The following is a 17,593-nucleotide window of genomic DNA, read 5'->3' as shown; positions in this document are numbered from 1 at the left end:
AGCTTTAGACTGATCCTTGAATGCTTCTGATTTCATTTTAACCAGAGATCTGTTGGGACCCAGTCCATTTTAAAAGCCTTCTTATAAAAGCATGACTTAAAAAAGACCACTGAAAACTGTAGGACATGCTCAGTCAGCCAATCACAGTGATATGGAGGCACTAACAGACGGACAGTTACTGTAGGGCCCGTTCACACCAAGGATGATAACTATTAAGAATAATGATAAAAATATAGTTGTAAAAATCATTCTAAATGTAAAAGAATAGAGTCCACACCACAACCATATAATGATAATGGCACAGAAGAAGAATATCATAAGAACCACTTTCACAACAATTTTTTTCCAGCTGACGAACGATAAAAACATTGATAGCCAATCAGATTCTATTCTGCTTTACAGAGCTTGAGCATTTAAAGTGGCAGATGACATAACTGCAGTGAGCACTCGTAATAAACAGAACAATAACATGTGTTGGTGTGGACACTAATATAGTTATTGCTATAGTTATCTTTGTATTGATCGTTCTTGGTGTGAATGTGCGTTTAGACATTTTTAGACATTTTTTGTAGCGACAATATCATTCTCATCTCTTTTTCCTAAGGGAAAGGGAAAGGGACAATTCTCTCCTGATTAGGACACAGAATCGGTTACAGTGAGTTACCCTGCACGTTTGATTGTGATTCTTAGATACATGAGCTCCATCAAGCGTGGGCGACTGGCAAGTGTGCTGAACTGTAGCAGAGCATATAATTATAATAGGAGACATATAATTTCAGCTATAGATATTGTGAGTGGGTGATGAAGTACTTTAGGTAATCGGACTCAATTTGTCGTATGAAAATGAGTAATACTTTCCGTGTGTTGTGGAAGTACGTGTACCTGTGATATCAGGTTTCTGAGGCATGGAGAACTTCACAAAGGTGGGTTCAGACAGGCCTTTGACGTTGCGGGCGGTGATTTCCACCTCATACTGCGTATTCCACTGGAGCGGTTGCAGCAGCACAAAATCATTCACACCTGGAACCAGTTTTGTCATCCACTGCTCTTCCTTGTCCTACACAAACCACAAGTGTATCATAAAACATGCACAAGCATACAGTATACAGGCTTTAGGGAACATAAGACTTGTTTGAACAATTAGCTCTCACAATATTTTCATACACACAACAACTTGTTGGCATAAATATTGGCTATTTTTGACAACATCTGGCTCTGAACATCTGCGTAAAAAACTTTGCAAACATGTGTGTGTATGCACAATTAGTGAATAAGACCTGTTGTTTTATTTACGACAATGGCAAAAAGATATTGTCCTCCTCAGGGGTGAAATGGAACAGATCACATTTGTTTAGCTATGTAAATTCACTTTTATACAGTCAACTCCAGAATTATTGGCACCCTTGTTAAATATGATCAAAGTGGGCTTTGAAAATGAATCTACAATGTTTATCCTTTTGATCTGTAATTAAAAAAAAAAAAAAAAAAATCACAAAATTCTAACCTATCATTGAAATAAAGCAATGGAAAGTGGGGGGAAAATCTCATAATGAAATAGTTTTTTTTTTTTCTAGTTCACATTAGCCATAATTATTGGCAGCCATAATTGTGACATCCCTTTCCCAAGATAACAGCTCTGAGTTGTCTTTTATAATGCCTGATGAGTTTGGAGAACACCTGACAAGAGATCAGAGACCATTCCTTCAAACAGAATCTCTCCAGGTCCTTCAGATTCCCAGCTCCATGTTGGTGCTTCTTCTCTTCAGTTCACTCCACTCATTTTCTATAGGGTTCAGGTCAGGAAACTGGGACGGCCATGGCAGAAGCTTCATTTTGTGCTCAGTGACACATTTTTGTTTTGATTTTGATGTTTGTTTTGGATCATTGTCCTTGTGGAAGATCCAACAATGGCCCATTATACAGTTTCAAGCAGAAGTGGTCAGGTTTAGATTTTTTATCTGTTGGTAAGTAAGTAAAGTAAGTAAGTAAATTTAATTTTATTTATAAAATTTTATTTAAACATAGCAGAGCTATCCAAAGTGATGAACAGAGTAAGGAAACATAAAATAAAACAGAAATAAAACAGAGTAAAACCAAACAAAACAGACAATAAACAGAAGAATAATAATAAAAGGAAAATATTAAAAAGCCAGGGAATAGAGATATGTTTTCAATTTTGATTTAAAAATGGTAACTGGAGGTACAAGGCGGATGTCCAAAAGCAATTGGTTCCATAGACGGGGGGCGGCAACGGAAAAAGCTCTATCTCCCTTAGTTTTTAGACGGGAGCGAGGAATAGATAATAGAGCCCTGTCTGAAGATCTTAAAAGTCTGGAGGATGACAGAGGTGTAAGAAGATCTTTAAGATAAAATGGGGCTTGATCATTAAGAGCTTTAAAAACAAAGAACAGAATTTTAAACTGGATTCTAAAATGGATCGGAAGCCAATGAAGCGAAGCTAAAATTGGGGTGACATGATCATATTTCTTTGTCCCAGTCATCAACCTTGCAGCTGCATTTTGTACCATCTGGAGGTGTGCAAGCGATGACTGAGGAAGACCCAGAAACAATGAGTTACAGTAATCTAAGTGTGAAGTAATAAAAGCATGAATAACCTTCTCCAACTCTTGGAATGACAAAAATGATTTAAGTTTGGAAATAGTCCTTAATTGATAAAAACTGTTCTTAACAACAGAATTAATTTGATTGGATAGACATAATTCTGAGTCTAGGATGACACTGAGGTTCCTAACCTGGGAGGAAACTGAGGGGAAATGATTACCCAGCTCCTTTATTAGACTACTCCTTATTTTTGAGGGATCAAAAACAATTAATTCCGTTTTGTCCTCATTAAGTTGGAGAAAATAATTTGATAGCCAGTTCTTAATTTCCTGGATACATTCCAATAAAGGTTGTATAGAGTCGCCAGATTTCAAAGGCAGGTACAGCTGAGTATCATCAGCATAAAAATGAAATGACACATTATGTTTCTTAATAATGTCACCCAGTGGTCGCATATGTAAGTTAAAAAGAAGTGGACCCAAAATAGAGCCTTGAGGTACTCCACTAATAATAGGAGCAGAAGATGAAGAGAACTTACCTAACTTTACAGAAAAAGACCTGTCTATATGAATTAATTAAATTAATGATATGAATTAAACCACTGTAAGGGCGTACCCTTGATACCGAATAAATGCTCTAAACGCCAAATAAGAACATTATGGTCTACAGTATCAAAGGCAGCTGTAAGATCAAGTAGGATCAATACGGCATTTTTGCCGGCATCAACTGCAACTAAAATGTCATTGAACACTTTTAGTAAGGCAGACTCTGTGCAATGATGGGCAGTGAAACCAGACTGAAAGGGTTCTAATAACTTGGCTGCATTTAAAAACGGAATCAATTGAGTCTGCACAATTTTTTCTAAAAGTTTAGATAAAAATGATAGCTTAGAGTCAGGCCGATATTTAAACCAATCCTCATCCAAACCTTGTTTTTTAAGCAAAGGCTGAACAACCACATGCTTAAAACTATTCGGGACCAACACAGTGTCCAGAGATGAATTAATCAACACTTGGATACTAGGGCCAATTATAGGAAAAGTTGCTTTAATAACCTCTGTTGGAATAACATCGAGTGAGTTGGTAGTTGTCTTCATCTTGTTAACTAGATCAGAGAGTTCCATTAAAGAAACATGCTGAAAATGAAAACGGACTAGCAGGCGAATTCAAAGACAAATTTGAGAATTGTGAAGTGAAAGATGAATGAATAGCTAACATTTTATCAGTAAAAAACTTTACAAATTTCTCACAAAGTTCAGCCGAAGGTTCTTTATGGAATCGGCAACTTGGATTAATTACAGAATTTATTGTGGAGAATAAAATACTAGATCTATGACAGTGTGTATTGATTAAATTAGAAAAATATTTTAATCTAGTTGACTTTGCAGCACTCTGAAAATGAACCAGACACTCTTTGAAAATCTCAAATGACACCGTTAAGTGATCATGTTGGTATTTGCTAGAGCAAAAAAAGGCCACAACATTAAAGATCCAGCAGTATATTTAACCATGGAGATGGGGTACTTTTTCCTTGTTTGGACCAAGTCCATCTGGTGGGTTTGCTGCCAAAAAGCTCTCTCTTTTTTTTCTTTTTTTTTGATCTGACAATAGAACCAGGTCCCTTTTAAAGTTCCAGTCATGTCTGACAACTGAATATGCTGGAGTTTGTTTTTGGATGAGTGAGAGAATTTTTCTTGAAACCCTCCCAAACAACTTGTGGTGATGCAGGTGCTGTTTGATATGTTTTTTTAGGCTTTCTGAGACTCAAGACTCAACTAATCTCTGCAGTTCTCCAGCTGTGATCCTTGGAGAGTATTTGGCCATTCAAACTCTCCTCCTCACCGTGCATTAAGACAATATAGAAATGCCCTTTTCCCGGCAGATTTGTAACATCTTTAGTTGATTGGAACTTCTTAATTATTGCCCTGATGGTGGAAATGAAGATTTTCAATGCATTAGCTATTTTTTTACAGCCATTTTCTATTTTGTGAAGCTCAGCAAGCTATATTCTTTGTTTTTTCTCATTGTGATGAATGATTAAGGGAATTTGGCCTTTGTGTTTACGGTCCCACTATATATTAGGTGGCCTTTACTACTATGTACTTACATTTAAATGAATAATTTGATACAATGCACTTATTATACTTATATTTTTAAAAATACCTGCATGTAATTACATCTGTAATTAATTTGTGTAACTACATTCATAATTACACTGTTGACCCATCTCTTACACCTTAACCCACCCTTAAACCTCAATAGCAGCAAAAGTGTTTTGCAATACAATATGAACACAATAAATACATTGTACTTATTTTTGGATGTATGTACATAGTAGTTAAGGCCACCTAAAATATAAAGTGGGACCCTGTTTCCTCATGTTTACACTCCTGTGGAACAGAAAGTCATGTCTGGACAATTTCATGCTCCTAGTCACTCTGCTGTGCTAAAAAAAAATGCAAACATGAATTTGAATACACTGGAATAGATATTTTACTCATAAGAATTTCTAGGGGTGCCAATAATTGTGCCAAAATGCACTGGAGAAAAACATATATTCATATATTCAAATAGCTTGAGCAACATATTTTTAATGATCTATTAAGCAGTTAATTTGTCACATTTGTTATATTTAGGCATATTTGTCAATTTGTTGCACAAATTAATACAATTTGGTTATGGATATTTTTGGTAAGTGAATGATTTTTTTATTTTATTTTATAAATGGCACTTCATTTCAATCAATTTTTTTCCTGATGGATTGAAATCAAAACATAAGACTATATATTAAGAGGCCATCTGATCATTCATCCTCAGAGCATCACATAAGAAAGAGATGCTTTTCTCTAATCCTCAAACTTTTCCACACACTTACAGCAGAAACACTCCAACGCATCCATTATTCTCTTTGTCTCCCTGCCTGTAGAGCATCTGAGCACAAGTGTGTGCGTAATATAATATGCGTTGTGTGTGTGTGTGCCGGCTGTTTTGCCGGCTAAAATTTTGAAACTAAGCCCACACATGCTGCCTTCAAAAACTCATTGCTTTTATATTTTGACATTTTCAAAACGCCTCAGCTCTTTAAAGGCTAAATGGTTGAATGTGCCTTTCACATGCTGACAGTCCTTAGGCGTACTGTGACATCTCCATTTCCCCTGTTCTCACCTCCACATGCACAGGCGATCAGAGACTGAGGAAATGAGAGCGAGGGAGAGCGAGGGAAGTACAAAAAAAGAAAAAAGGGGAAGAGTACAAATAAAAGGGAAGGAAAAGATGCCAGCGGACCCTATTAAGGTCGAGGAGGAAGCGAAGCATCACCAAACAGACTGAGACAGACAGAGATGAACCAAATGAGGAAATGTTGAGGCCCATGAGGGGAAAAACAAACAAAGGGATTATGGGAGAGAAAGCAAGTGAGCTGTGGTGAATGTGTGTACATGTTAGTGTGGCAGCACTCAATAACCTCTCACAACCTGTAGACAAACTGTATGGATTGCGAGATAGTGGTGACAATGTAATTCCATGACGTAAGCGGAACAAAGAGCTCAGAGTTACTCAAGGCCTTTTAGAATGCTGACATGCTCAAGGGCACAGCTCTTGCTCCAAGTGAGATCTACTCAGTCTTGTTATTGAAGTGTCTAATTTTATGCTACTAACAAATATTGATTGCAAACAGTCATGTGACTGCATTAAGACTAATATCCAAGATTTTGGCAAATGGCATAGTTGTCTTTATTGGGATATTTTGCTGTTGTTTTGTACGCCAACCCAAAATTTAGCATCACCCTGGTTCCCTCGACAAAAAATAATAGGCTTTTGGATTATTGCAGAAAATAAGGTCTGTGACTAACAATAACTTATGATTCTTACACTTTTTGTTTATTGTGATAATCTTCACGAATTAACAATTTTTATGAATTTTGAAGCGTAAATACAATCGGCAGAAGTCAAAAGCTAAGCATAGGCTATAAACAAAGTACACCACAGTCGCATGACTTTAGCGTCACCATCACTAAGCTTCTGACAACTCTGAAAGCTCGAGTATTAATATTTCGCAGGAGTGCGATTATTAAACACAACGAGGCTGTAAAAGCGGACTAGTGAGTAGATGAGTTTACCTGTTCGGCGTGATGACGTTTAATGTCCCCGTCAACCTCTGTAGTCCCATTTAGCCACTTGTTAGCAACCACCTTTTACAAGACAAGTAAAAGCTTTTTAAAAAAATCACAAGAGGGTAATACTGATGTATTTTATATCGTATAATAAAACATGAAAATATTTTGAGCTCGTGTTCACCACAGACCTCATTTTAAGCATTTAACCAAAAACCCATTAAAAAAAAAAACCCTTTGACTTCAGGACAATGGAACCGGAAGTGCTAAAAGGCTAAGTAATTTCTGGTTTTTGCCTACAAAAATACATCATCACTACACCACTTTATACCATGCTGATTCTAAACGACAGACCGGAAGTCATACTTTCCAATGGTGAGTATTAGGGGAACTGTGTGGAGTTCCAACAATATGTGTATGTGGAACTTATGTATTCCGATTTGAGCTCCGGGTGTATTGAAATATTTAAACTTTTGTGGCTAGACTCTATGTGACCATCTGACTGGATATGATGTATTCAACAATTAGCGTGAGATAAGAACACTATTTCTAAAAAATGAGTGGTTACAGATAATTATCTCCAAAATAATTATTATAATAATACAGCACCCTGTTGAATAAGTGGAGGTTAAAAGCTGCTTCATGACCAAATTGAAAGTTCCATGGAACTGCCACTAGGGGGCGAAATGCAGAAATCGTTGTGAATGTCATAGGGAAAAAAAGGTGGCTTAAAGGAGTGCCAGAATGTTAAATTCTGAAACACTTGCATTCACCAATAATTGTGCAAAACAAGCATAATAAAAGTGTTCTTACATGCACAGAGAAGTTTTTATACTTTTGAAAACAAACATATGTTTAACATAGCTTACAGAATTTAACCCAAACATATTCTGTAAAACAGGTTGCATCGCTTCTGGTTCAGGTCTTTTTTTTTTAATGTGCTTTGTTAAATATAAAGCCATTTTACACAAAATACCTTTAATGGAGCGAGCAAAGATGAGCATAACCATTGTAGATTGATATCTAAAAGTTTTTTATTTTTCTTCTTCTCCCTAATATTTAGTTATTTAAATCAAATAAAAAGGCAAAAATAAAAAGAACTAGCTAGGTTAGCTTATTTCCTTAATAGTCCATGTATATTGACCATCAGTTTGTACTGCAGTGAAAGGATTAGTCCACTTTTAAATTAAAATTTCAGGATAATTTACTCACCCCCATGTCATCCAAGATGTTTATGTATTTCTTTCTTCAGTCGAAAAGAAATGAAGGTTTTTGATGAAAACATTCCAGGATAATTCTCCTTATAGTGGACTTCAATGGCCTCCAAACGGTTGAAGGTAAAAATTACAGTTTCAGTGGAGCTTCAAAGGGCTTTAAATGATACCAGACGAGGAATAAGGGTCTTGTCTAGCGAAACGATCGGTCATTTTCTATACATTTTTTAAATGTATGCGCTTTATATAAACAAATGATCGCCTTCAACTGGTTCTGCCAAAACCGCACTTTCGTATTCTTCAAAAAGCTTACGCTGAATGTCCTACACCTTCCCTATTCAACTTATGGAACGAACGTGGGTGGCAGTTCTGTTTTTTCCGTAAGTAGAATAGGGAAGGCGTAGGACATACAGCGTAAGCTTTCTGAAGAATACGGAAGTGCGGTTTTGGCGGAACCAGTTGAAGGCGATCATTTGTTTATATAAAGCGCATACATTTAAAAAATGTATGCGCTTTATATATGGAAAGTGAACTAATCCTTTAACACTTTCTCTGACAAGCGGAAGCAATGAGACCTGTTTTCCTGTTTCTTCAACAGAGAAAAGAAAACATTTTATAAAAAAAGAACAAAAAGAAAACATTTTATATTTTTAGAATAAAATATTCATTGTTGGCTTTATTTCCGAGGACATCGAATGTCCCCTGCACATTGCTTTTCTATCATGGTGGGGACTTTCCTTTGACTTATATTGTTTTTATATTCATAGGCTGTTTTTTCTAATGGGAATTGTTGGATTTTCCCTACAGTGTTTGCAAAACTTAATCCCCTCCAAACCCTCTATCGCACGCACACCAGTTCCACAGAAAACGTCAATGCAGTCACACCTGACACACAAAAGTTGTCACTGAGAGGAAAGCCCTAAAAACAGCAAAATATCTTGTGCAGAATAAGTTAAGCATGTTTTTATGCATGCTCCAGTTCGTGTTGGTGCATAAACAAGGGGCATGGGCTCAAACAAAGAAATGTATTTTCATGCTCATTATCAAAACTATCGCCCACTCATCTCCATGTGTTTACAGGAATAACACCCTCTGTATTCCAGCTCAATCTCACACGCTACACTTACAAACAACAAAACCACAGGATTCCATTGGGTGCTGCTTTTCTACAGCTAGTTAATGACAAAGTGCATTGCTATTTGTAAAATGCTGTTCTGCTGGACACAAACTAACAATCCCCCAATTAATTCATGATAAAAAATGATGGTAACACTTTAGTTTAGGGCCCATTCTCACTATTAACTAGTTGCTTATTAGCATGCATATTGCTAGGATACTGGCTGCTTATTAGTACTTATAAAGCACATGTTAAAGCCCTCCTGTGGTGAAAATCATTTTTTTTTTTTTTAAATGTTGTCTACATGTCTACAGTATGTGGTGTTTTTAATATTGCAAACCATGTGCAATTGGAGTATTTTCTTTTTAAAACTGCAATAATCTAAAGACAGTTTCAAAAACGCGATTTGAAATCACTTGTGTTCCTAACGTCACAAACTACCTTAATCAATCATGTCAACGTACCAGCGGTATTTAGGAGTTTATCCATCCATCCATCCATCCATCCATCCATTTTTTAATGATTACAAAAAATAAAAGTACAATACATGACTAATTATTAATATAATGAATAACTAAGTAAATAATTAAATACCATATGTATTAAATGAATTTAAAAAATAAATAAACAATGTATGTAATATATTTTGAGCTGTAACAAAAATAAAAACTTCATATAAAGTGATTGTACCTCTGTATTCTGCATCATTCAAGTATGAACGTTAACAGCCTTGATGAATCCTCTGAATTAAGGTAAAATAATCACCAGAGCGAAGTTTCATTGAACATTGAAACAGCGCTACAGCAACATTTCCCTTGTGAGACTGGTTCATTGCGGCTTTAAGAGCAGCTCACTTACTGTTTTGTATTTGACAATGTATTCCAAGATGGGCATTCCTCCATCGTCCTGCTTGACCAGACCCAGTCGGTACGCCTTCCCCACCCCTCGTTGACCCTGAACCGAAGGGGGACTTGGCTCTCCTGAATGACGAAAAAAGACAACAATGTATGAATGGTCCACATTCATATTCATAACTGGTTATTAATTAACTCAGTAACTGGCAGCAACATACTACTGCAATAGTGTAACAGCTGAAGGTTGTTTTTCCAAACATACACTGTTTAAGGGTCAAAGCAGAGGGCACTCACGTATGGGCAGAGTTTGAAAGCTCTCTGTGCGGCTGAACTCCCCTTGACCTTTTCCATTCACCGCCGCTACTCTCACCTCATAGGTCGTGTTGGGCTCAAGGTTAGTGAGCAACACGATTGCTGTGGAATAGAAAGGCAGACTGAGAAAGACAGAGATGGAAATGATTCCATGAACATACCCAATTGGTCTCCTAAATCATGTACATGGTTACAAATGATTGCTTTCTCTAGTCATGCTCTTGGCAAACTAGCCTTTTCAGGATTATGTACAGGTGCTGGTCATATAATTAGAATATCATCAAAAATTTGTTTTATTTCACTAATTCCATTCAAAAAGTGAAACATATATATTTATTTATATTATATTCATTCATTACACACAGACTGATATATTTCAAATGTTTATTTCTTTTAATTTTGATGATTATAACTGACAACTAAGGAAAATCCCAAATTCAGTATCTCAGAAAATTAGAATATTACTTAAGACCAATACAAAGAAAGGATTTTTAGAAATCTTGGCCAACTGAAAAGTATGAACATGAAAAGTATGAGCATGTACATCACTCAATACTTAGTTGGGGCTCCTTTTGCCTGAATTACTGCAGCAATGCGGCGTGGCATGGAGTTGATCAGTCTGTGGCACTGCTCAGGTGTTATAAGAGCCCAGGTTGCTCTGATAGTGGCCTTCAGCTCTTCTGCATTGTTGGGTCTGGCATATCACATCTTCCTCTTCACAATACCCCATAGATTTTCTATGGGGTTAAGATCAGGCGAGTTTGCTGGCCAATTAAGAACAGGAATACCATGGTCCTTAAACCAGGTACTGGTTACTTTGGCACTGTGTGCAGGTGCCAAGTCCTGTTGGAAAATGAAATCTGCATCTACATAAAGTTGGTCAGCAGCAGGAAGCATGAAGTGCTCTAAAACTTTCTGGTATACAGCTGCGTTGACCTTGGACCTCAGAAAACACAGTGGACCAACACCAGCAGATGACATGGCACCCCAAACTATCACTGACTGTGGAAACTTTACACTGGACCTCAAGCAATGTGGATTGTGTGCCTCTCCTCTCTTCCTCCAGACTCTGGGACCCTGATTTCCAAAGGAAATGCAAAATTTACTTTCATCAGAGAACATAACTTTGGACCACTCGGCAGCAGTCCAGTCCTTTTTGTCTTTAGCCCAGGCGAGACGCTTCTGACGCTGTCTGTTGTTCAAGAGTGGCTTGACACAAGGAATGCGACAGCTGAAACCCATGTCTTGCATACGTCTGTGCGTAGTGGTTCTTGAAGCACTGACTCCAGCTGCAGTCCACTCTTTGTGAATCTCCCCCACAATTTTGAATGGGTTTTGTTTCACAATCCTCTCCAGGGTGTGGTTATCCCTATTGCTTGTACACTTTTTTCTACCACATCTTTTCCTTACCTTCGCCTCTCTATTAATGTGCTTGGACGCAGAGCTCTGTGAACAGCCAGCCTCTTTTGCAATGACCTTTTGTGTCTTGCCCTCCTTGTGCAAGGTGTCAATGGTCGTCTTTTGGACAACTGTCAAGTCAGCAGTCTTCCCCATGATTGTGTAGCCTACAGAACTAGACTGACAGACCATTTAAAGGCCTTTGCAGGAGTTTTGAGTTAATTAGCTGATTAGAGTGTGGCACCAGGTGTCTTCAATATTGAACCTTTTCACAATATTCTAATTTTCTGAGATACTGAATTTGGGATTTTCCTTAGTTGTCAGTTATAATCATCAAAATTAAAAGAAATAAACATTTGAAATATATCAGTCTGTGTGTAATGAATGAATATAATATACAAGTTTCACTTTTTGAATGGAATTAGTGAAATAAATCAACTTTTTGATGATATTCTAATTATATGACCAGCACCTGTATATTAGTCCAGAGTCCTTAAAGTAGCCTAACTGGGTTATCTGACTGTCTAATGCATTCTTAAAGTTCCTGCAGACCCATTTGGGTGTTGTAGAAAATCGATTGAAGCCCTGTAAGCTCAGGTTGGACTGGAGTTTGGGCATGTGAATGTAGTGAGAATGAAGGCTGAAGGGTCAGGCTAAAGTCTGATCTGATAAAATTCAACATGAAACTATAATAAAAGCCAATTTGTGTGCTATATTCCTGCTGAAGCTCTGAAATGAACTACAAATTTAGACAGAATAGTAAATGTCACTGCTGTCAATAGCACCATATTTGATTTGAGAGCTACAGTGGAGGAGAAATTTTTCAGTGAATAACTGCTTAAATTCAGTCTGTTTGTCACATATAACTATCTATAAGACTTAAGAACACTTGGAATGCAGCACACAGGTTTTATGGACTTTTTTGACACCTTTAGGGTCGTTCACACAGAACGCGTTTTTCTATCCCAATGCACTACTTTTCCATTGTTTTTCAATGTAAACGTGCTAGAAGGACGTGCGTGACCGTTACGCTCGCGTCTCGCGTCTTTTGCAGCGCATCGCACAAGAGACCCGCGTTTTAAGACGCCGTGTCAAGTTAAAAGAAATTCAACTTTTACACGCAGTGCCACTCATCAATGTCAGTTCCAAAACAGTGGACCAATCAGAAGAACTGGAGAAGGTGGGGCAAGCGTTGCACGCTTTGTTTAGAGTAGCAAGTTGGCATAGCAACTGTTTTATTTGTTCATTATAGAGTACCTCAGGGACGACGTGTTTTTGTAGCATTTTAGGACTTCCGGTTCCATCGCCCCGAAGTCAATGAGTTTTGTTTTTGCTAAATCGCCTGAAATAAGGTCTGTGGTTAACAAAGCCTCTAAATATTTTCACGTTTTGATCTATGACATAAAACACACCAGTTATAACCCACTTGTGATTTTTTAAACCTTTTAACCTCTCTTAAAAACGGCGGTTGCTAACAAATTGCTAAAAGGGACTACTTCCTTTGGTGGTGGTGACGTTGATCCGCGACCATGGTGTGCTGTAGTCCGTTTATAGCCTACTGTTAGCTTTTTATATCTGATGACTTTATATAGGCTTCAAAATGTATAAATGTTGTGTTAACTTGTAAAGATTATCTTGATAGACAAAACGTGTAAGTGTCATAACCCTTTGGTAAACACAGAGCTTATTTTTTGCGATTTTCCAAAAGTCTATGGGAAGAATGCATTGGCTTTCGATCGAGGGAACCGTGCGCCGCTAACTTCTGGGTTGGCCTACAAAAACACGTCATCCTATTCTCCTACTCTATTGCTGTTATTGCATCACGTCTTTTTTAAAAACCATTCCTGAGCGCTGTGTCTTGCGTTTTCAGATGCAAAGACGCATTCTGTGTGAATGAGCCCTTATGGTGTTTTTTTTTTGTTGTCATTTTGGAGTTTCATAGCCCAAATTACCTTTCACTTTTAGTATATTTAAGAAAGTTGACAGGATACTCTTCGATAATTAATCTTTGTGTACTATGGAACTACAGTACCTTTCAAAAGCTTAGGGTTGGTAAGATATTTTTAATTGTTTCAGCGACAGTATAATTTGGTGGTTTAACATCGGCATTGAAAAAACACAGCAGTGGAGAACCATTGCACTTACTCTGTGTCCCCTGTGATTTCACATCCTTCCAGTCCTGTGAGCTGATGTCTTTGTATTTGACCAGGTAGTAACTGATGGGTACACCGCCATGGGAGTCTGGCTTTGTGAAGGTAACTGTGGCCACGCGCTGTGCCACCGAGCTCAGCCGAACAGAGTAAGGGTTTGAGGGAACATCTGTGACAGAGAAATTACGGGTCAGGGGAAGAGAGACTAACAAACGACTCCATTTATGTGCCGAGGCCACCGTTTCTGAGAGTATCAAAGGAACTGGTTGTGTGTCTTTCTGTGGGGTAGAAAACACAGTTATAGAGCTGCTTTCAGAGTCTTACAACCCAAGCTCCCTTAGCGAAAGACTTTTAAGGCAACAAACACACTCAGCAAGAAAAGGCACTGTACTGCCATCTTATGAAAAATACATGATGTCAAATGAAGGTTGATGTGTGGGATACATCAGATTTTATGAATGATTTCATGCAGGCTTTTTCATAACAGAGACACCAATTCATCGTACTCAGGTAGCACAAACCATGATTTTGCCAATCTGATACAAAAACATGTTGTACCCTGCCTAATCCACTCACCCATGTACTGTGGGCGGTATGGCATAGTTTCATATCATTTATGCTTTGGTTTTGTTTGTTTTTTTTTTGCCCTGCCAAGCCAGAAAAAAAACATCCGAGAAATGAAAGCTCTAGCTTAAGTTCTGTCGGGAAGACTCTAATGTTATGTTGTGGTCCCTTTCCATACCCCCCAGGGGGTCGGCTACGCCCCTTCCTTTATCTCCAGGCAGGAAATGTACAACCCTCATGATGTGTGCTATGAACGGGGCCTATGCCAAAGAACTTTATCTCATAATATTTTGCTTGCTGATTGTTAATAAATAACATTGTTACGTTATTTTGCCTCCTGAGTCTTTCTGGTAGAATGGGAGATCCAGACTGCTGATGGAGAGAGAAATAGTGAATGATAAAGGAAGACAGAGAGAAACAAATTATGTGTGCGTTATAGAGGATCATGGAGAGGAAGTGCCAGTGAGAGCGACAGTGGGACAGAGTGAGACAGAAAAGGGAAGTCGTGCCACAGAATCCACTTCCACCTTTGCCTGTCTGCTAGTACGAGGTATGAAAGAGGTTACAACAAAGACAAGCACACGCACACATATACATGTGTTTTCATTGTGCGAAACACTTCAAGACACAAACAATATAATAACAGTGGACAACAATCCGTCAGAATGATCTGCCTTATATTTGAAAAGGCTGCCGCCATAAGCTCTTCAAAGCTTGAGTAACTCGAAACGTGTTTTTGTTGGTTGTTTGAAAGCCAAAGCGTGTTTACTTCTAACGCTGCCACTGCGTTCAGCCTGATACAAAAGTCATTATTATCTGCTGAGGAGCTCTGTGAAGAGATTATGTGTACGTGGACAGGCTTTGACAAAAGCGAGACTGGTTGGGACTTCTAATGTGCCTAAAATCCATTCAAGGCTTAAAGGTGAAGTGTGTAATTTCTGTGGCACCAAGCAGAATTGAAATAATCATAGTTTCCTGAACACTCCACACACACCCTCATTTTTCGGCCAAACAGAATGCATGCCACTGGTTGAGACAAAAATTTACATTTTAGACCCAAGGGTCATGGTTTGATTGGTTAGCATGTAAAATATACAATAGCCGTGTTTCCATTGTCGGCCCTAAAGCGGGCATGCTAGTGTGTGCCAGGGCCAGTCGCGTTTCCACTGTCACTTCCGGGGCTTGATCGTCCCTCGTCGGGGCTTCCTCGGGGCCAACGGCCAGGGTTTTTCGGCCCGCCGAATACCTTGGTCCAAAGCGGGCCAGCTCGGGCTTGAGGGAGTGGTTACGAACAAAGGCGGAGTTTATCTGTGTGTGGAGACGGAGGCGCCATGGATGATTACATGTAGTTGACCAGCTAACATCAGCATTAAAGACTTTTAAAAACATTTTATCTCAAAACTCACTTTCAGACAGCAGCAAGTGTTTGAAATAACTTCTGTTTGTGATCCGATGTGGATTCTGATCACCAAGACTATGCGCACTATTACCATAGTAAACATGGTAAATACGACGGCTTGAAGAAATCAGACAAATCATATACTTAGGCTATCACAATCATGTATTTATTTTATCTGTTAGCACGTCTCATCTCTAAACAGACTGTCTGATATCCATATTTAGCTCCGCATATTTCATAAAATAAAGCAACTCCAGTTTTTCGGGATTCCTCTCTTTCTCAGACTGAAAATATAACTGTTGGGACTGTCACTGGAGAGAGTGCTAAAGCTCCTCAGGTCGTATTTTTGGTGGAAAATTTGTAGAAATTATCATTCTTTGTAAATGTAATGTAAACATACTATCCCATTACTACAAATAAACAGAAACAGACGCGACTGAATAAGTGCGTGTGTCCTCTTTCTTTTGTGAAATAACAGTAAATACCACTTTATTTCTGTGACTAATGTTTAATCTTGACACAAATAAATTCATTATGATCAATTTGTTTGGTAAAACATCGATGCTTGGGTTTTTAAATCTTTAAATAAACAACAAAATGCCAACAAACGCCTGCTTTTATCATGTTCACTTTACGATCTCGCTAGTTTCCAGTGATTTCTGATTATTTTTCTGATAAAACTTCCATTTGTTTGTGAAATGACGGGTTTGTGTGACGTTGTTCCAGAGAAGCGTGTTTTGTGGGCGGGTTTTAGTGAATCGCTACGGAAATGACGGTGGAAATGCAGCGTGATTTTGGGCTCGGTGCTACAAGTCCGGGGTTATTAGCCTAGCCTGGCCCGCTGAAAGCCCTGGCTCGCACTGGCCCGACAGTGGAAAAGCGGCTAATGTGGGCCCAAAAAGCCTGTTTCCCAATTGATAGCCATTCAAAAGTAGTCATGTATTCAGTTAAATACATTTTTTTTTTTTTTTTTTTTTTTTTACATACAACATTTAAATCACAAATATTTTTATTATATTATAGCAGATGTTTTGCCAGTGACCAGTTGAAGGGCTCAAAATATTTGGAGTTTTGTCACTTCAGAAGGTTAGGCAACTGCCATTGAAAAGAATGGGAATGCTAGCTTTTCCCAAGTATTATAGACCTCTACACTCCACTAAAGGAATGAGTTTGGGGTGGGATTCCCTCTTAGGGAGCATTTGGAGTTTTTAGGTAACCTGTTTGGAAACAATTATTATTTTTTCAATTCCACTTAAAGTCACAGAAATGACACACTTAAACTTTAAGGACTGAATGGATTTTAGCCACATTAGAAATCATAAGTTTCTCTCGTCACAGAATTCGTAATTCAAGATGTTTACGGTCCTCTGGAATTGAATCTGAGTGATCTATATGTTGTTGTCTCTACATGTTAAACTGGGATTAAAAGAAAGTATTTCAACATTGAAAATAACAATCTTTATTACTATTGTCATGCAGGCAATACGCCGGCAGACACAGTAATCACATGGATTATTTGAATTTGTTCTAAACACTCACCTGCTTGAGCTAGGATGAACTCCTGGAAGCGCATCCCAATGTTGTTTCTGGCTGTGCAGTTGTAACGGCCAAAATCTCTGTCTGACATCGGGGTAACCTGAGGAAAATGCGTTAGCTTGATCATACATGCATTACATATATACATACATACGTGATTACACTGCACATTTTTTTTTTGTTTCACATGCTTGTCATTTTATACGTCTAATGACACAAGATATTGTTGCTTTGTTGTTCTTGTGTTCATTTGACAATAATATTGCTCAGTAAACATAACTGCTGCAGGGTTCCCACTCCTTTTCAAAGATCATTTTCCAGGATACTTCCAGACCATTTTAAATTTCATTAGAATGGGAATAAAAGACAAGTGTCA

General features: G+C 38.0%; 1 protein-coding gene across 2 annotated transcripts in view; it reads right to left on the bottom strand.

Annotated features, from left to right (window-relative positions):
• The window catches only part of ncam2 (neural cell adhesion molecule 2), a 231,487-nt gene that overhangs the window by 15,749 nt on the left and 198,145 nt on the right, over positions 1–17,593 (bottom strand). For both annotated transcript variants that reach the window (XM_051905572.1, XM_051905571.1), the window contains exons 11-16: positions 17,221–17,317; positions 13,714–13,887; positions 10,153–10,272; positions 9,863–9,984; positions 6,680–6,751; positions 883–1,057 (exon numbers count right to left, since the gene is read on the bottom strand). In XM_051905572.1, the coding sequence (XP_051761532.1) occupies positions 883–1,057; positions 6,680–6,751; positions 9,863–9,984; positions 10,153–10,272; positions 13,714–13,887; positions 17,221–17,317 (760 nt within the window). The remainder of the gene's footprint in view (positions 1–882; positions 1,058–6,679; positions 6,752–9,862; positions 9,985–10,152; positions 10,273–13,713; positions 13,888–17,220; positions 17,318–17,593) is intronic.

The sequence above is a fragment of the Ctenopharyngodon idella genome, chromosome 9 (assembly GCF_019924925.1).
Source record: "Ctenopharyngodon idella isolate HZGC_01 chromosome 9, HZGC01, whole genome shotgun sequence".
In the NCBI taxonomy this organism is placed as follows: domain Eukaryota; kingdom Metazoa; phylum Chordata; class Actinopteri; order Cypriniformes; family Xenocyprididae; genus Ctenopharyngodon; species Ctenopharyngodon idella.
The sequence above is the reverse complement of the archived record's forward strand: the minus strand, read 5'-3'. Positions and strand labels throughout refer to the sequence as shown.